The sequence below is a fragment of the Folsomia candida genome, unplaced genomic scaffold (assembly GCF_002217175.1).
Source record: "Folsomia candida strain VU population unplaced genomic scaffold, ASM221717v1 Fcan01_Sc002, whole genome shotgun sequence".
NCBI classification, from domain to species: domain Eukaryota; kingdom Metazoa; phylum Arthropoda; class Collembola; order Entomobryomorpha; family Isotomidae; genus Folsomia; species Folsomia candida.
Window position 1 is genome coordinate 14,347,616 of NW_019091194.1, and position 20,902 is coordinate 14,368,517.

Here is a 20,902-nt window from a genome sequence, read left to right on the forward strand (position 1 = left end):
TAAGAGGTACGTACATGTGTATATGTAGCATACTTATTCATGTGTATTTACCTCGATGTGATATATTTTGTAAGATTGCAACTTCGTTTTTAAGTTGATCTTCCTGTTTTCTTGGGAATCTTAACTTGTCAATTACTTTAATCGCTACTGGTCGGTTGGTCTTTCGATGTACACCTAAACACGTACAAACCAAAAAGATACAAAAATAAAGAAAGCACTCTTTCCAAACTTTAAAGCTGCTTCTGATCAACTTTGATCCTCTCAACAATTTTGCCAGACTCTTAGAGAAAGTCAGTAAAGAATTGCACCACAAAAAGCTTTATTGTCTTTCATGTATGAGCTGTTCTTTTGCCAACAAAGTTAAACAAGAATCTTGTCCCCGATAATAGTAGTAATCTTAAATTTCATTTACTTCCTTTCCGAGAAAGAGAGACAAAGTTTCTTCAACTTATTTGTCATGTTATGTACATGTACTAATAATACGCAGGATCCGCTCCGAGTACGGCGGCATAAAAATTCATAAAAATTACCTCCATAAACAGTTCCAAACTGTCCTGACCTAAATAGAAGAACAAAAAATGAAAGAACGGCACAACTTATACAGCAATTGACAAGCAAGTTGTTCAACCTACCCAAGAACCTCATCTGAAAAATAGTAAAGAATAATTTAGCTTACAGTTTAAGGCTGATTTGATGGGACAATTTTTAACTTAATTATTCAAAGCATCTCACCAGGAAAAATTTGATAAATTTGGCTTATCTCTGTGATACGATCTTCTCTCTCGTCGTCCTTTCCTGTATCGAGCACACACAAAAAGATGGATGGAGAAAGGCAAACCGGATAAGCGTGACATTTTTATTTATGGACTTTGCGTAAAATTCGTACGGTTGGAGGCAGCAATGCTGGCTTGCGGAGTGATGGGCATGAGAGCTGCCCGAATTGCGGTTTCCCATGACTTTGCCAAATGTGTGCCAATACCAGTCTCTGGGGGAGGAGTCGCTTTTGTGAGATCTTTTGCCCCATAGAGTGGATCTTCTCCATCAGGTGTCCCGATGTAGTAGTCCACATTTGCAGTCCTTATCTCGAAGCAATGCATGTTATCTAGAACGAAAGAAACAAAATGAAATCATGGTCCATCCAACACAAACAGTTTGGCAGCGTTCTATGCATTTAGACTTGAATGAGAGATAAGCACGAGCAAAGTTTTGTCCATTGCAAACGATAATAAATTTGTGAGATTATAGGAAACGCAATACCAGAGGAAGGACAATAAGAGAAGTTGGTTTGATGGGTAAAGTAATGCAGAGAAAGTGGAGACCAATCACTGAAAGGCACAACAACTTTCCCCCTAAATTTAGCCAGGAGTGGTTCAAACTTAGGTTGTGTTGATTGAATTAATTAAATATATAAATTCTATTTGCGGATAAATAGCTGTACTGTGAAAAATGCTGGGTCCTTTTGAAACCATTGTGTTAGCAAAAGGTAATAATAAACATAACACGTAACAGATATATTCCCTAACTTACATTGCGTATTTTATTGAGGAATCTTGGATGGGTATAATCCCATTGATTAATGAAGTCTTTGGCTTGTTTTATAATTACATGGACGACAAAGCAAGAACAATACTCAAGAATCCTTCAAACACTGTATGCATACACACTCGCAAAGGGCTTTGAGGCGTATATCTTATTACATTTACATGAAATTGGATTAACTGACGGCATAAACAAAACCTAACGACTGGAGAGAAAGCAATGCAAGACGAGGCCAAGTTGCTACATAGCTTTCTCTCGGATTACAGTTACAATTGTGCCTTAAGCAACAACGCAAACTTGTGGACCGTGCACTCATCCATTTTGCAAATATCTTCTTATATACTCACTCACTACAGTTTTTACTACATTGCTCCCTTCTATGTTACTGTACACTTTATGGATACGTATTTATTTTAGGCTGGCTGAGATTGGAGAAAATTGGGATGTTCTACAGCAAAGCATTTTGTTTTAATCCTTCCTTTGGGGACAAAGATATGCGCCACTTGGATCTGATTACCAAAAAATGGATGCAGGGAGATGAAGCAAAAGCGGAAAAAAGTCATTTCAACCTAAAACGTACTCACCTCCTTGAGGTGCTTTGGCTGGTTCGATTGATATTATTTCTGCTAACGGGATTTCTCTAAAATATTTGCTGAAATTTAACGAAATTATACATTAGGCCATCACTCGTTAATATTTTTGGTGTAATATTTTAATAGCATTATTTATCATGCGAAATCACCAAACCCAAGCTAACCTTGTGCTTTCACTCTGGAAAAGTGTTAGGGCTCCAGCTGCATCCAGTCTCCAGTAATGTCGTTTTTTCTATAAATTCATAAAAATCCACATGTTAGACCAACGTACAAAGAAAAATATATTCCGCACAAAAAATAATATTATATATGCATTGGCTGATCATCATCCATCCAACTAAACGAACAAAACCACTCTGTGTGTGTGCATGCTTGAAGGAGCAGATTTGTTGGATATTGCTAAATTTCTTATGGAGGAATAAATCAAGCCGTATTTTTATGAGGATGTCAGGGCGAGCAAAATTTATTGCAAGGGACACTCCATCCAAACACGCTCTGGCTGCACTTTCACTTTTGGCAGAATTGCTCCCTCATAGGTATTGCACGAGCTCTGAATATCCGTTCATAACAAATACATGACAAAAGATCCACTCAAGGTCTGGGTCTCCATCCCAGTTCATAAAGTCGGAAAAAGGTCACGTCCATGCTTTCCTTAAGCTCTTAACTGGTATCCAGAGAATTGGTCGCACTCTTGACGTCTATGTACGTATTTACATGCAGCTTTGCAAAATGGAACCAAACGCACAATCCCCTCATGATTTACATTACATAAATCCTCACTATTTTGTGTACCCTTCTTTTATTTAAACTGCTAAAACCTTTTTAACTCCTGTGAATAAAGGAAAGTTTCCCTACATATAAATACGACCAGACATTTCACTGGACCTTGAATATATAAATACTTATGTTTACGATACAGCTAGTGTACAGTAAACAGTAGCAACTTTACCAATTTTCCGAAAAAAGTAGAGATGATATTAATAGATAGCATCGTAGCTATTTACAATTTCCATAACTTTTCTGATGCTACTTCAATAAAGTCAAAGGCATTTTTATTAGGCACGACCTATTTCAACCCAACCTCTGCAATACATACACATTATGGTTTGCAGGCATTCACAATACACCACAGAAAAATATTATCGTACGCACATACTAAATATACATTGAAATTCTGCTTCCTTCTCTTTCCATTACAGGAAACGTTGGATTTGTTACACAACGCAGTTTCTATTTGTCAAATTTATGTGATGGTGAAAAGCGAGGCACTCCGTTTTATGTTGCTTTCCTCGCCATTCTTTCATTTCGAGCGAAAACCACAAGTATTTAACCATTGTCTACTTACTACAGGCTTCTTCTTTTTTTTCTATTCCCTCCGGACTTAATATACAAATTTTATATATTTTTCCATAAACTAAATATATGCGGTGGTGGGCTTCAGATGAGGATGATTTCATGCCCTCCGTCTGTCCAACAACTGGAGTCAATCTTCTTTTTTTCTTTATTGAAAATATAAAAGGAACTTTTTTCTCTTCATTTTCATTGCATTGCATAATATATTACTTTCCTCTTGTCATGCCTCCTGTAGAATTACTCTCATGGTGTCTTTGCTCATGCTCTTTAACACATTTCGCATTTCCAATTCCATTCTTTCGCATCAGAGTTTTTCTTTGTAAGACGCCTTATTTGACAAACAGTGCACATTTGTTGTGGCTTAATGAAACCCCGAGCCCTTAGACTCTTGTGGGAATTAGGACTAGACTGACTGAGTAATCCTGACTCCAATGATGTCGTTCTTCATGTGGATGAGTGATTAATGAAATATGCAGGGATGCGAGAGACTATAATAAATATATTGCCCTTCGCCAAATTCCAGCAGACCGATAACGGCAGTCGTAGAGGATAATAGTCCTCTGACAATTAATGTTCCCCATCATCACATCAGCAAAGAACAGGATTATCGGGCTACCTCTTTCCCCATGATTAAAATTAGTTTGAGATGTGCCCATAATGACGACTTGTGTATCTACCCATAAAGTGTCATTAAATTATTCATTCACTCGTATGAAATAGTCGGAAATACGTTAAGTCATTCTTGCATGTATCTATATGTAGGCATGTACAATGTGCATGTGTATTCCTGCATCAGTTGTCTCTAATTTTGCTTGGAATAACAACTGACCGACCGACAACCGATGATCTCTGCAAACAGAAATAGTTAATGGTATGATTGTAGTATGCATCGATCTGTACAAATTTTAATCTCTGCTTCGTGCCCTACAGTCATTAATAAGAATAATGCACTCAGGTAGAATAAGGAAGCTCATTGGCGTGTGTGCCCAACGTGATAAGGCTTTTAGCAACAGACTTAATTAGGTTGAAGTTGTTTGGTTGATGGATGATGCTTTCTGCTGATTAAATGAGGGTGGAAAATACAAACTAGTACAAAGTAAGCTTATTAATTTCAATTAGCCACGTTTGCCATTATGAGAATTGAGAGCAATCGGCAAATGATTCGAAAGATTGTGCACAAACAAAAAACATACATATTTATGCACGACTACTTCACGCTGCACATATTTCAAATAAGGCGAGCACGTTGTGCTAAGTAATCGGTCTACTTGTCCTAAAGTAAATAGTTCCTATGAAAAGCCACTTCCGATTTTTTTTTGCATGAGTTAGTTGTAGAAATAAACGTGTAATGGATAAATATGTATCTAATAAATTGGGTCTCATTTTTCCCACAACAATCATATGCACAATCATTTTAGTGTTGACATGAGTGTAATTCTTGCAATTCATGAAACCATCATAACTATATTTAGGAATTATTTTTATGCTACAATATGTGTATTATCTATTATGCATAATTCTAAAAAAAGTAAAGATAATGGCTTACCGAGTTTTCTTTGTTCGTAAAGTGGACCATCCAGCCTTCCTTAATAACTTTGGAACCACGTCTCTTGGTGTGTTTCACAGACTGGACGATTCTCATCAAAGGGATATTGTTGCTCTGAGTGGGGCTGCAATTATTAATTCATCGTCAACTATGTATTACATGTGATCGGATTTCTGGAACCTATTTTACACGAATTCACGTATTTTTCAGTTTTCACAATTACATAATAATAGTCACAGTTCTAGTTATAGAATTACTGTTGCAGATTCAAAATGCACCATGGCCCTGTCGAATTTGAGACAACACGCTGTTAGCTGGTGGTTCGTTACACTGGAAGAACGCAGTAAACTTAGACGAAACAAATTTTCACCTCACCTCAAGTAAATTGAACGTCAGAATACTTGCACGTCAAAACTAAACTAAATATTTCAAGATTTTTCCTTTCGTGTATAGTTACTGCAGTTTGTAATGGTATAATATAATGGGCATAAATTCCTGATTATTACCAGCCACATAATAATCCAAATACAGCCGATGATCTGAGTTTCGTTACTGCTTCTGCGAATCTATGTACTTCGGAAACCCCCTCCTAAATATTTAATGGGAAAGTACCATCGTCATTTAATTCCCATAGAATGGGCAGTAATGCAGTAACGTTCGTCAGTCATTCCTTTACCTATTCTCGTGATTCGTAATAAAGCAATAATCATAACATCGCATCGCATCCTTCCACCGCTGGCTGGCTGGCTGAGCTGGTTAGTGCGAACTCTTGTTGAGATCAAGTTGCGCTGCACCAATTGCTTTTGTGAATTGCATTTACTTGTTCACAGTCGTAATCCTTTGAGTAAGTAAAGAGGAGCGTTGGAGCGCCAAGTTTTGCCATACTTACACACTTGCTTAAACCATAAAATCATCCAAACTGGCCTTACCCTACTTACTAAATAATACACTAAAACGAGCGACAAACAAATGCTGCTGCTGCTGTAAATAGCAAAATAAATGTGATAACAACTGTGAACCATATAATTTTCAACTGCCTTCTTTCTGGTCTCATTCTTGCATAGCGCATTATAAAGAATGAAAGACTATTATTTCAGAATGCAAAGACGTCTCGCATCTTGGGTGTCATTCAGTTTAACTCGCGTGCAAAACTGAGACCAATGTTATTCACATTTTCAAACCTCCATGTATCGTGATGTAACACAATAATACTGTGATGTTACGTAGGGTGATGGAAATCATGCACTTTGAGTACATACTTTTTGATATGATAAAATAAAAGGTGTGTGTGTGTGTATATGCTATTTACACAGTTGAGCTTCGAAATGGTCTAGCAGCTTAAAGCTTCGGAGGGGCATGAAGAGGCGTCGAAGGAATAGTATTTTCTTACCTGGCAGTTCTAATCTTCACCGGATCTTCGGGAGAATCGTGGTCTTCAACCTTCAAAAAATAGAGTTTACTTAGTCAAATTAATTTTCTCTGAAGAGCTCCTATACAAAAATATGTGTGTGGTAATATTGTACAGTTCAAGTCATTTCCACTCAAAATGTTCTGCAGACTATTATTATTTGCACACTTCGAATCTCAATCTTCTACAAACAAACTTAACCATACCGTAGCATGAAACCCGAGATTCATGGAATTTCACAATTCCAAAACAAATTTCACAACAAATATAAGTTTGTTGGGGTTCTCTGTTTGTCTATCCTACAATTTCTCTACAAAGTTGATGCTTTTGTTTTATTGCTACTTTTGCTGGAAACATCTGTCGATTACTCGAGAATTAAAATTACCAATGTGGTTTGCTAACTTTAATTCCACGCCATAATGCTCTATGTATATGAATATGGACCGAATGAATGTTTGTTATAAATCAAAATCAAATGCCACCATGATCATCATTATTTACCAAATGTCGCACAAGAGACCGTGCACAAATGATGCCACAAGTAGCGGAGAGAGGAAGCACGAAGCATGATGATATGTAATTAAGGGCGGAGGGGTCGAAATATTCAATTTCTGAGTGACGTCATTTGTGCACGGTCCCCAAAATGTTTGAATACCGAGAAAACTGAACAACGACCAAATACGAGGAAGCTTTTAAGGAACGACATATGCAGACACTCGGTGCGCATACACATAAATTATTTAAGCATATTTTGTCAGACAGACAAATATTCCGTTTCTTAAATGCATATCATATACATAAGTACATACATGGCAAAAATACATATGGTGAATAATCCAGTGGTAGTTAGAGGATGAAGTGACAGAAGTGGCAGAGTAATCTTGTAATCTGGATGACTTGTGTGCATATATTTACATATTGGAAGATTTTCTCATGGTTTAGTAATCAGGCGTTCTTGCCATTTTATGGAAAAACGGAAGTTGTAAATACAAAAATGCAAAACGCTCGCATTTCAGATTGTTCCATTACTCAATTATTTGTGGAAAATTAGATACCGTTTCCTGCAACATGTCAAAAGAGTCAGCGAAATAGGAAGGCACAGAGACAGACGATCTTGAACAATTCCCTCACCTTGACTTTCTCTGCTGCTTAAGTAATTTATTACTCTCGCTCGTGTACCACCACCACCTCCAACAACGACAACAATAAAGAACCCAACTAATATTGCCAAGAGTTCTTTTTTGCTACAAGAATTGTTCGCAGAGTGGAGTTAACAGGACCTCAATCAAAGTCTAGTCTCAGGTGGATGCAATACTGACGGCCACTCGCCTTCACGGTTTGATTAATTGGTATGCAATCTTTTTCTATAATAAAATGAGCAACTCTTTAGACAGTTTTAAGCACTTTGGTATATATACATATTTCGTAAGGAGTGTGTGGAAAATGAGCGTCATCTGGATTTCACAGCAACAGTAATTGGGATGCCCTTTCCATGCATGTATGCGATCAAATACAAATCCCTTTGTTCAAAAATGAAAGGATTTTGCAACAAATGTGGGGATCGACTGTTTCCAGTGTGTGTATAAAAGAGAGCAACCCGAATTCCACCACGACCACTTTTACTACTTTCTATCCAACCCAAACAATGAGCATAAGTGCACGCTTTCTCTTTTTGCGCAGAATTGTGCGGCTTTCCCCTCGTGATGAAGGATGTGGGATATGTGGAGGCAACTCTCTCTACTTTGATTACATGAAAGATGGTCACCAAAACTTATGTCCTTTGTTGTCCTTCTGTCTCTTGTGTCACACGAATGTAATCACTGGATTCTCATCCGCAGGCATAGAAAATAACGTTTTCTTTTATCTGCGCAATAACGGACATTATGTGGACTCAGCAAAAATGCTCCATTTGCCAATTAGATTTCAAGTAATTATTACGACCATTGGGACAAACTAGATATTCCATTTTACGACTTTCGACAGCTGGTGGCTTTGATGAAGTTTCCACACTCTGGAATCCATGCCACCGTCTGACCAAATTGCTTGGTCAACTTACTGCACTTTCTTCCGCTCGAAAGATAGGAAGGCAGGAAAAAGTATGTGGCGATGGATTCCGTATGCTTTCTTTACTTCATCTACTTAATCAATAGTAAATAAATACACAAGTACATGGCTGAGAACTCCACATTGCCCGGTCAGTATTGAAGTAAAGATAGGATTAGCACAAATATCAATTTTCATCTTTTTTTTTGTGGAACTGGTACGAGCTAGCTACCCACGCAAAACTAATTAGACAAATGAATTGAATATTTGGAGAAGTATGACCTAGTTGATGATGTACAACTACTAATAATTATTTATTGTTACGTCAAATAATACATATTCATCGTGTACCTGGCGTCTCTGTACCAGACAAAAGTATCAGAAGCCATTAACGCATTGCATACATACATACATCCTCTAGTCATGGGTGAAGGTATGGGATTGCTCGGTTCACTCTGATTGGTGGGAGGAGGATACTCTGAGATTAATTATCGCATCAAGTGTACTTTTGTGTTTGCTGAATCTACTTATCGTTCACTTATTGCGGTCGTGGATGTGGAGACCGACCCAAAAAACAGCACAAGCAAAACAAAGGGATAGGACTTCAGAGTTAGTCGCCTCCTTCAACTTTCATCCGACATCCACTTAATCTAATGCTCTTAAGCTGGAAGACTGGAGTGAAAACCGTTGTGTTCTTGATAAATAATCTCGTAATTCCTAAAGGACTTTCCTCACAACAACATGTATGTTTCAGCACAGGAAATGTCATGAGGGAACCCGAGAACCACGCTCTACGATAAATGAGTGGACGTGCAACACATAAATCGCCTAAAATATGGCAGAATTCGAAATCGAGCTCTTAATAGGTAATTATGAATCTGAGAATATCAATGTCTTGAAATTAATCATCAAAGTGAAAGTGACATCAGTGAATTTAACTAGTAACGTGTGCCATAACTGAAATAAGGAATAATGCATAACATTTTCTGCCTGTCTGAAGACCGTGTAAGGACGGCTTTAAAAATGTAGCTCTCGAAGCTTAGAGGAATAATAGGACTGAAATATTTTATTGAACTGTTGTGCCAGAACACGAAGCATCAGAACCCCTGCTGAGAATTTGAAATCTAATAAAATTTGAGATTGAAGTGTACCCGACTTGACTCGCAAGTGTCAAATAAGTGAGAAAAAGTGGTCTTACCAGTATCGGTGTGACGTTGCCATTGGGAAAGTGTGGCGAGGGGCTGTCGGCTCCTTCCTTGTACATTCCGGCTGGAGGAGAGCCCGAATCGTCCGAATCATCCTCCAAGGCTTCATTGCTGTCACGACTTCCGATGGATGGGTTCTTGTCAGACTCAAAACTTTCTTGACTCGACGCCTCGCCTGTGGTTCACCAAAAACCAAGGGCAGTTCAAATTTTTGATACACATGAAATAAAACCACTTTAAAAACCGCCCTTAAGCTAAATCACTTTACGCTGAGTTTTCTCGACATTTTTTTGCACTACAAATTGATTCTGCCTGTTAACTATATATGCACTTTTGTATGTATTTATATACAAAAAATTGTCTGTATACACACACATATGGATGTATGTACATAAGTATGTATATTATTAATCCTTCTACAGAAACTTTCTCGAGGAACGTTTGAAAATTGAGACGATAGAAAGGATTAGGAAGAAACAAAAGTTATTAGTACTTACAACGAACAAAATCTAATAATTACAGTTCCTAAACTTTCCCCATTACACTACTTGCATATTGACTCTTGAAACTTTGAGATTGTCCTTATTTGATTGCAAAGTCCCAAAACCCACTCTGAGTGAGCTATGCGGGTTCACCATTGTGATTATGTGTGCCTTAACGCATTACCATCACCAGTCGCAGGTGAGAAACGAGGAGCTAAATTGCCTGCAATGTCATTCCTATCGCGTCTCCGTGAAATGTTCAATGATGTAGTTTGGTGAATCAAAAAGTTTGCAAAAGTAGGATTGCCACGAGGAATGTTTCAAAGGAATTAGAAAACAGGTCGGAAATCTAGCAAATCTATAGGGATGAATGCGAAGAGAAGTGTGAAGGTAGTATATCAAACGATATGGAGCAACTTTCTCCATTATTCAAGGTTCTTTCCTACCGGATTCACAAATGGCTTATTGGTATTACTTATGCAACTTTATATTGGGGTAAAATATAAATTCCTTGGTGGGTTTTCATCTCTGCAATTGTTTATTTTAATATATTATTGCTGCTGAAAATTGATCCAACTTTAATAAAATGTATGAGTACATTCATCTGCGTAGTTTCGTACAAATATGTGTATGTACATGCATATTGTGAGAACATCTACATAACTAAATATGTGCTCTTAAAAGGCATGAGACAGTTTTTGCAACTTCTAAAGGCTTATGTAGCCCTTGGGAATTATAACCAGTAATTATGAAAGTCCTGCTGTCCAGAAAATGTGAATAACTAAATTCATGTCAGAAGCAGGAGTGCTTACGCTGTCATGCCCGTTATTATTACTACTCAAGAGAGGAAATTAAGATTCTAATTTGGATATTATTTAAATTCTTTACTCCGGGTGGAGAAAGTCGTGTGTGCTTTGAAAGCTCTGAAACATCTTGATACAAAGTAGGCTGACTATACACGCATACATCTCGATACATACTTATACTCCTCCCTTTTGCTGCTAATCAGCTTATGTAATTAGGGAGCAAAGAAAAAGTAAGACCATAAAGCACATAGATTAAGATGGGTCTTCATCGTTCATGCGGAAATTTGCATGAGCTTCTTTTTCTAAGATTCTGGCAGATTTTGCTTTAATTGCTACTCTTTCCTTACATAAACGTGTTTCCTGGACGGAAAAAAGATCAAAAATAATTTACGAACAGATATGAAATGCAAATGAGCTACGATAAAACTTGCTAAAAAATATTGTAGATAGAAACAAACCTGGGGAACAGTATAATTTGTATTCACTACAGGAAAAGTTTCTAAACACTTGAAAGTATGACATGGAATGTTTAATATGAAATAAAATATGGGATGCTATGCTAGTGCTGCTGCTACAACATTAAATGTTAGCATTCCTCTCTAGAATTTAAAGTAAAAGGAGAAGGATGGAGAAAGTGTTTGTTCAAGAAGATGAACGTTGTCTTTGGGAAGAATGGTTGAGTTTTTGAGTACCCTGTGATTCTAATTTAGATCAACCTCACGTCGTAGTGGGACGTCCAAAAAGGCAAAGTAAGTAAAAGTACAGTGTAAATGATTGATAGCATGAGAAGTGATTATATAAGTGACACTTGAAAAGAAGATACAACTCAAGCAACTTTCTCCACGATGATGTTTGTGATCCACGCACGAACGACTATAATTGAGTACGAGATCTCTGAGCTGAGCTCAGGCTATCTTAAATTCTGGGTTGCGGAAAATATCTTAAAATTAAAATTCAATAGATCGCATGCAGCAGTGAACTCAACACTATGTACGTGTTCAACTACTAATACTTGCTTATTGCGTCCGCTCAACTGTAATGCATACATATTTATGTGCTTACCCATATCCTTGGGGGCTTCGCCAGCACAATCCTTTGGGACTCTGTCCATGCATTTTTTGTGAACGTTGTACTTGCAGTCTCTGAAAATCATAAGTCGTATTACGAAAAATCATTAATAGTGCCGCACATTAAATGCTAATGGCACATCACCAAAGGCTGCGAAACCGTGGGGACACAATGTCCCCACAGAGTTTATTATGAGGAATGTTGGTAAGTAAGCCAAGCAGTTAATTCATTCCCACTACATGCACAATAAACTGTACTCCACATATTTATTAGGTGACAATGGAGAAAGTAAGGTTAAATAGAAGGGTGTTAAGGAGGAGGACAGCAAAGTTAAATGAAGGCCTTACCTGCACTGCAGTCCTTGTTTCAGGCTGAAATGCGAATGAGGTAACAATGAGTATTTTGAAGGTTTTAAATATCATGCAATATTATAATACATATAATTTAACAATATATGTAACTTACAATCCTTTCAGGAGTTTTTTACAGTACGAACAAACGGTTGGGCGGGTATAGGAGTGGACCATGAAGGTATGCGGGATTTTGATGCGACCTGTAGTACAGAAGTTTCTTGAATTTTAGTAAAAATATGCATCAGCCGCAGCTATTAATTAATGTTTAATAGCTACATCAATATTCGCGGTTTGCATTAAATTCGTTCGTAAACTGCATAATTGCAATATTAAAATCACCAGCAATTTCTCGTTCCACCCAAGGTGGCCTTCCTCCCAATGAAGGGGATCTGCTCCGACTTTTGCCATTGTTTGGTGATGGGGCAAGCTGAAAGTTAAAAATTTAACATCATATATAGCATCCTCCAATCCAGATCTCGTCTAGTGCACATATTCGTTAATGATAGCAATTCTTATTAAACCAGTAAAACTGATTTGGACTGCTATATACTTAAGCCATTTATCTGTGGAATTGATGTGCCAAAAAAGCAATTATTTAGTGGTGCAGAGTCTTTGCAATTATTCTTGGTTTTAATTGCCAGGTTGAAGAGACATTGTGAACTGAAGCTCGAGTTCCAGTCTGTACGTATGTGGGGAAGGAATAAGACTTGCAATTCGCGAGGTTGAACGAGAGAAAGTTAGACCTCAAAAGATCCAATTGGATTGGTTCAGATAATAGAGCCCGATTTTACTACGTGCCCGAACGCACTTTCAAACTAGGCAATTTGGAGCAGACGTTACTAAATAAAGGAAATTGTGAGATATAAAGTTCTGAGAACAAGATGATGAGACGGAGATTTGAGGGCACCGACATTTCTGTAACTGCTTGAACTTAGGAGACACAGTGCATGAATCCTCATTGAAGTGAAAACCAGAAAATTGGCCAACATACCAATATCTCAACTCGTGTTAGTTGTGAAATGCTTGCCGATGCTATTCCTCCAATAACAAGGGATGGCTCAGCATTTTATTTGAATTAACTCTTGGGCAGCTTTCCGAACACTATGCTGATAACTATATGTTGATATATATTGACAGGAAACTTGTATTTTTGGATATGTATGTACGTACATTTCTCATATTTTATCGGTACAATACAGCTTACAGTAATATTCAGAAGCAATATTTTCTAGATACTAGCACCACACAAGGCTGCTTCGTAAATAATAATAGTCCAGCTGTGTTATACAGCTATTTCGTAAACTTTACGTTATTCATAAAAGGCATCAGTAAATCTTGTAAAAATTAAACATACTGAGTATGCTTGGTATTTTTGATACTTTCACTAATTTCCACATATAAAAATACACACACAAGTGAGCAAAGAATGCTTACCAGCCCTCCAATAGTTGCAGGAGAATTGTCATCAGAAAGACCAGAATTGATCGAGCCAATTGAGCCAGACTCTGACGAACTCCGGGGTAGGCCCAAGAATGTTGAGGACCGACGTCTTTTCCCGTGGTAATTATTACTGCAGTTATTTGGAATCTTGTAGACACACCTTTTGTGAAAGTTCAAGCCACAACCTACAACAAGACAAGATAACAAGCTCATTGAATTACTTGCCTTGAACTCTAACTTTCGTTGAGGATAATCAACTTTGCTGGGCAGCTCACAGCGATGACAGCGTGCTCTGAATTCAATATTTAACCTTACAAAATCCTATTAGAAGTTTTATCATAGACTGACCTACATATTTAATGCAATCGAGAAAAATAGGACTTTCATTTACTTTCTTCTGGCAAGCTAATTATGCAGATTTTTAATTATATGACATACATATGCTTATGCACATATACATATTTATGTCCTTCAAATAGAATTGGGCGAAATTCGTATTGCATGCAGTGGTAATATTAATGAGCGCGCATATCACACTGTGCATTAATTCTTTATACCTGCTGTACAATCTTCATATGGAGTAAAGTGCATATGCAAAAGTTTCCAGTAAATGTTGGGCCTGGCTACGCTTTTAACTAGTGAGCCGAGACATTACTCTCGTCATACTTTCCTGGTCATCTATCTAACGCCAGGTCTTTTCTAAAGCTCCAAACTTTAAACATGAAAGTTTTTCCATTTCCTATTCTTGCTAAGTATCAAAAAGTCCAACTTAAACACAGATTTTTACAAGTTTGGGGTTAAATATTAGCCTCTGTGCAATTGATGTGGTACTTTATGGGGGTGGTATCAGTATTCTGTACATCTCTGAGGTTGCTCCTGTGCAATCAGTTCAAATTAATATTTTAACGCTTACCTTCACATTTCAGGCCCTGACGAACAAGTCCAAATAGCATTTCACCGCAACAATCACAAAAGGAAGGCGACTGAAATTTTATAATTAAGGAACAATTATTTCCTGAATAAAGGGATGCATACATGTCACATGTGCATGAATTCTTAGGAAGAACGAGGGTACACGGGATTGCATATTCTATTGCTTACTTTGTATGAATGGACGGAAAGACTGTGGGGTCGGATCTGGACACTTTCTTCTCCGGAGGGAGCAGAAGCTGCAAAAAATAATCACGAATATTTTCATTTTCTATCAAACGGCACTTGAATGTATTTATTTATTCGTGTTTAATTGTAAATGAAGTGAAAGCATATTATCAGTAAGCCAGGGCTTGTCACTAGTTCAGATGAACTAGTTCTCCACGTACGTACAACCATAGGATTAAATGTCACCAGAGGGTGAACTAGACTTAGGTAAGAATTATTCCATTCTGCGTATTGCAAGATGACTCATTTTAAGAAAGTTGCCGAACAAAAACTTGCGACGGATCATGTAAATCTAAAAATAGCCACAGAGAAAGTTCCACTTTCTTTTTTACTAACTTTATCTCTTTCGACTTAAGACGCTTGCTGTTTGCCTGGTGAAAGAGAGGAAGGAAGAACGGCACCACTGCAGAATCTTATTATATCGAAAGGCCAACAAACCAAAGAAAGAAAGGAATCGACTCAATGAATTTTAAGAGGTTTGGGATGCAACTGTTTTCTATTCAAAAGATCAGACGACGAAAGCGAGGAAAACAACAAAAACGACTTGAACCACTCTTTATTCTCCAAGCTAGAAAGCCGTACTGAATTCATCTCAACTCGTCAAATGTCAACCAAAAAACTTGTAGCAAAATTTACAATTCATGCCATTCAGTCAATGCATGATGGCATATGAACTGAACCAATGCGTAATATCAAATGATATGCGACCAGATCTACATACTTATTGTTAGTCCTATCTCAATGTGAGATTATGCACCAACATATCTGGGAAATAAATAAATAAAACCAGAAAATTTTCCCCAAGTGATTAAAATTTCATCCGCTCAAAAAACTGGCCTCAAAGTCCAAAGCCTTTTACTGAGTTTTCCTTTACTACTTAAAAGTACTGCAACCCCGTTTTCATAGGTTTGAAAGGTTCTGGTTCAATATCCGTCAAGTTCTTGAGAAAAAAACAGCGAGTTTATTTCAGTGATTTTTATCTTAAAAAATAATGCGACCCTTCCAGAATTTCACATTCTTTTGTGCAAAGTTTACGACAAGCAGTAAAATACGCCGCTGCTTTCACCAACAGGAGTCTTGAAGATTCGACCCAGTTTATACAACACAAGACATCATCACACCACATGGGAACGGATATAAGTTGATCCACTAGCAACAAACCACCTAAACTTTCCATTTGGCAGACTCCCTGGAATGCGAAGCAGCGAGAAATTTTCCAACAAAATAACTTTTATAGTCAAGATCGAAGAAGGAATCCTACACCTTCCAGAATACATATATCATCGACTATCGATATCGGTCTCTCTAAATTGCAGTAACGTTTTCGGGGTGCCCTAAAAACCTCACACTCGTCCCATCCAGTCTACCCCTCAACTTTTGCAAAATCAAAGTGATGCTCTGAAAAAGTTTGAAGTGCTCCCCATCGATATCTGTGTGAGATGTTGCATGCTCGCTGGCCTGCTGCATGGGTCAGCTGACGCAATGCCAATGATAAAATAAAATAAAACATGGGTGAAGTGTAATCAAGGATGAAAATTCACACAGCTCGTAACTGATTGTGAGTGTATAAATGAAATGGATCAACGTTTTATGGGTCGACGAAAGAAAAGAAGGATATGACGACAACTCGTTGTCGCCAACGTTGCCTGGTATAATAGGACGGTTTGTGAAGCAGTGCATCTATGTCACACACGTGCAATTCCGGCTGAAACGGAAATGCTGAATGCCTTTACAAAATTCTTTCAGTCGTCTCGTGGAATGGATTGGTTCACTTGACACAAGTATTGTTCCCTTTATCGATGTATTCAAACCACGCCTGCGACAGGACAACCTTTCACCTTATGGGATGGATGGCACACAGAGAATTAAAGTCGTCAAGTGAGTGTAAAGTGCTTTCTAATTGATTGAGTTTATGTGGACAAGTGACAGGAAGGTCTATAATGTTGAAAGGGTTGAGTGCAGAACCTAGAAAGCATCTCGCTAAATAAATATTATTCGCTTACAAAAAGTCAACATGTATTTGAAAGAGATAGATTCAATGATTAATCACTTGAAACTTTTATTCTTGTAAACTACAAGTTGTAAGGGAACCAAAAGCAATATTTAACACTTGCGCAATAACTACTGCAGTTGTAAAGTAGTTTGGAAATAATGCTTTGACAATTAGTGCAATTGTAGGAATAAATTATTTAATCAGGATGGACTAAAATAATTGAACGTGTAACAAATATATGTGAATGTGACCTAATTATGATATATTGAATATTAACGCCAATTTATCTTTGCACCCGCATAATATTTCCCTCTGGGAGGTAGTAGAGGGAACCGTGCCTTCTCCAAAATGTGATGGTTCTAATAAAAAAGTGACAGAAAGGAGTTCAGTTCGACGCCATACGAGTTGAGCATTCGGATCTCGTAGTGGTTGGTGAATCAGTGACTGACTGAGGTCAGGATTATCTTCCGAAATACGGACAGGTCGATGAGGGATGTGACCAGGCAATATAGTAGTCAACCTCTCGCCCAATGAACTCCTCGCAATCTGAACCAACCAAGCGACGGGTGCACCAACGGAGTGCACAAATAAATAGAGAGAGATCCGGAGGTCCAACAACTAATCCAAGCAAAAGAATCGGTACAAAATTACGAAGGAAATACTCGAAAGTTGCCCGTACATTCGTGAAAATGTCTGAGTAATAAATTCTATTTATAGCTCTCGCTTTCTCCTTTTCCTCTTCTACGCGGAACTTTTCCCAGAACGGACATTGTCCCCGTTATCTCCGTCTTGCTTTCTCCAACCACCAAACCAACCAACTCTTCCTTATTACCAAACACCTTGCTCAGACCAAGAGGAGAAGGTCCAGATAATTTTCCTCTCTTCTCTCAATCCTACATTACACAGCTTTGAAAGCATACTTGTTTGTTGTATATAAGCAATAATATACATATATTCACCCGTTAGTGATACACCACCTGCCACAAAGAGGCGTGCTTATGGGAGAAGTTGGGAGAGTTCATGGCAACTTTTTTTCGGAATATCTTTGCATATTTCAACATCGTAGATGGTACAAAAATTTCAAGAAAAACAGGAAAACTAGAGAAAATTTGAGATACAGTCGAAATTTGCATACTAAAGTACATTTTAACAAAAATATACTGAAAATTCGAGATGGCGTAAATGGTCGGATAAATTATAAAATAAATTCAATTGACATTTTACATTGGGAAATAGGTCCTGCATACGTATCGTCTCAAACTTAACAGCTAGCTATGGGACTTTCCGATAACCCCATAAGCACGCCGTTTTTCTCGACTTGAACCAAATGGTCTGGCGTGTTAGTAGTGCGTCAAAGGAAAATTCTTGTCCTTGCTCCCGAAAATAAAGTAAAAGAATTGTTAGTCCAATCTCTAACGTAAATAAATTCACTTTTCTATTCGATTGGCCAATCAAGAGGAAAAATATAGCAGGGAATGTTGCAATACTAGCAAACTTTATTTGTTCGCTACTTCTTTTCGTTCCTCGAAAACAATGAAAATTTTTAGAGTTTGCACAACAAGATGTATACAGTTACGTGATACGTATGTTTGCGTAGTCACGATATCAGAATTTCGAGAAAATTGGTTTACCTGTAAGCACGATTTCGACGAGGGTCTCATCATTGATCTCTGATGCCGAGTTAATCATCTGCAAAATGTTTGTAGAGCTGTAATCATGCCGGAAAAGAAGTAATCGCTCGTTCAATCGGCTCAGTCCGTGCTCTGGGAACTAAATACACAGAAAAATAAGAAACATTATTAGATTTAGCAATCAATCGCATTCGCTTCTTAATAATTTGAAACCACCAGCTCTCAAAAATCCATAAGACCACACAAAAAATGTTTATGTGTAGTTTCTTATTCTCCCATGTTCTCCATGCGTGTTTTTATACCCCTACGAGTATGACGACCTATTCGAACGTGTGATCTATACTATTTACTATCTTGCCACCCATTTTATGTGCATCAATGACAATCAAACTCTGCGCTGGGGGCACGAGATGAGATTTTGTATTGGTTTGCAAAGGATCATGAAAAAAGCCTGATCCGCTCAGGAAGATGTGAATGTACACGGTGCACGGTGTTTATTTTCGCTTCCGATACCGCCACAACGTCCATTATTCCCTCTGTGAAAGTAAATCACACTTTGTCGCTACGTCTGTCTAAGTGACGCAGATAGAGAATCACATTACATGATGGGATCTCTGGTCCCCAACATTTTCACCGATCCAAATCCCCACACGACTCGGGTGTGTGATGTCCGCGTGAAGGAATGACTGACTGCTTAAACATACGTCGAATGGAAGAAGAGATGACCCTGTAGCTCGGATGGAATTGCAAAGCTCAAGAAAGCAAACCAGCGAACCGAAAATGGGAATTTTATACTCGAACATAAATACGAAGAAAGCAATTTGGCGGATTCGTTCGTTGGTTTCGTTTTCCTATCAAATCCATTCCAACAGTTCGCATTCCTGGACCACCAAACTAACCATAACAAATAGCTGAGGGCTTAACTTGATTGTTCTGGTGAAAATTTAGTATCAATATTATTTCCGGTGCTGGGACCGTGGCCCGTGGAAGACAAAAGTATCTGGAGTTCTATTTCAATTCATGGTGCAATCCAATCAGCATCTGCTCCAAGTAAATCTTGATCGAGAGAAAAAATGTATGAACCGACATGTGACAAGGGCGATACTTCTTCATTAGACCAATATTTATTTACCATGCATGTCAGCCTAATATTTAGAAAGGAGAAACCCAAATCCACTCTGAATTGAATTTCAGGTTCCACTTTATTATCTCAAAGTTGTAATCTATAACAATTTGGATTTAAACCTCACATTATACTAAATGATCATCATATAACGTAAAAATGCACATATCTCAATCTTATCGCGTGTGAGAAGCCTACATATATTTGCCGTTTTCCAGAACTCTTGAGACCATTTTACAGAATGATCAATTTAATGGCTAGCATGAATGAATGAGGGGATCAAACTATTCCATCCTAATAAAAATGTACATAAGAAAGTTAATGAAAATTTAGTGCTTACTGCGATCGAAAATAGGTCTTACTTGATCTCACATGTTCTTATACACATGCATATACGCACTTATTTATATAGGAAACTGCACAGAATCATTGCAGAAAGGCCATTTCATGAACTATCGTGTATTTGAGCATGCAAAAACTGTCTTTCAAAGGAAATGTGAGTTTCTTATTTGTATTCGTGCCTATTGTCCACCATCAATTATTAAATTGTACTTACCAAGCTACCAACTCTTGAAAATTGATAATAGATGAGAACCGTTTTTCTGAGCAATGAGGCTTTTTTCAGAATTTGTCACAGATAGTTACGAGACCAACTAGATGACGACGAATGAGACGTTGCTCGTTGTCTACAAACTTGAACAATTCAATGAAGCAGAACGAAATCGGATTAGGAAACAAAATTGAATTTTTATACATTCAATTCGATTCAACTCAAAAACTCATCGTGATCGGGAGCACGCAACCGACGTCGCGACAGCCAGATCACGAGAACAGAGGATGATTTAAAGAAAGGAGGAAATATGAGATCCTGAATTTTACGATACACAAAGTATAGCGTTTTTAACGGAATTTGCACACAAAAATCAAAGAACACGGGACAGCCTGACCCATAATCGTTGTACTCGTACTGCTGAGTCCGGAGGAAACTTATAGTATGTACATATATACGTATTTGTTGGGGGTCTTGTTGATTTGATTCTGACTGAGCATAAAACTTGCAGTGTGTTCAAGTTGTTGAGGACGAGGAAGCAGGTAGCCGAAGGAGGATTTGAAGTTTAACTCAATCTATTCAACGCAAATCCTTGGAGATCACCTTTACCT

The 20,902-nt window shown here is 37.8% G+C and overlaps 1 protein-coding gene across 4 annotated transcripts in view; it reads right to left on the bottom strand.

Moving 5' to 3' along the window:
• LOC110844425 (serine/threonine-protein kinase D1) overlaps window positions 1–20,902 on the bottom strand; it is a 46,680-nt gene that overhangs the window by 4,009 nt on the left and 21,769 nt on the right. For 3 of the 4 annotated variants that reach the window (XM_022090625.2, XM_022090622.2, XM_022090623.2), the window contains exons 5-22: window positions 18,619–18,757; window positions 14,938–15,005; window positions 14,750–14,819; window positions 13,831–14,021; window positions 12,736–12,823; window positions 12,509–12,596; window positions 12,391–12,414; window positions 12,038–12,117; window positions 9,681–9,862; window positions 6,422–6,471; window positions 5,032–5,155; window positions 2,297–2,364; window positions 2,124–2,191; window positions 887–1,102; window positions 733–795; window positions 633–645; window positions 531–559; window positions 52–174 (exon numbers count right to left, since the gene is read on the bottom strand). In XM_022090625.2, coding sequence (XP_021946317.1) covers window positions 52–174; window positions 531–559; window positions 633–645; window positions 733–795; window positions 887–1,102; window positions 2,124–2,191; window positions 2,297–2,364; window positions 5,032–5,155; window positions 6,422–6,471; window positions 9,681–9,862; window positions 12,038–12,117; window positions 12,391–12,414; window positions 12,509–12,596; window positions 12,736–12,823; window positions 13,831–14,021; window positions 14,750–14,819; window positions 14,938–15,005; window positions 18,619–18,757 — 1,684 coding nt within the window. Of the gene's footprint in view, window positions 1–51; window positions 175–530; window positions 560–632; window positions 646–732; window positions 796–886; window positions 1,103–2,123; window positions 2,192–2,296; window positions 2,365–5,031; window positions 5,156–6,421; window positions 6,472–9,680; window positions 9,863–12,037; window positions 12,118–12,390; window positions 12,415–12,508; window positions 12,597–12,735; window positions 12,824–13,830; window positions 14,022–14,749; window positions 14,820–14,937; window positions 15,006–18,618; window positions 18,758–20,297; window positions 20,664–20,902 lie in introns of those variants that run through there. The other variant, XM_022090626.2, reaches the window with a different exon arrangement.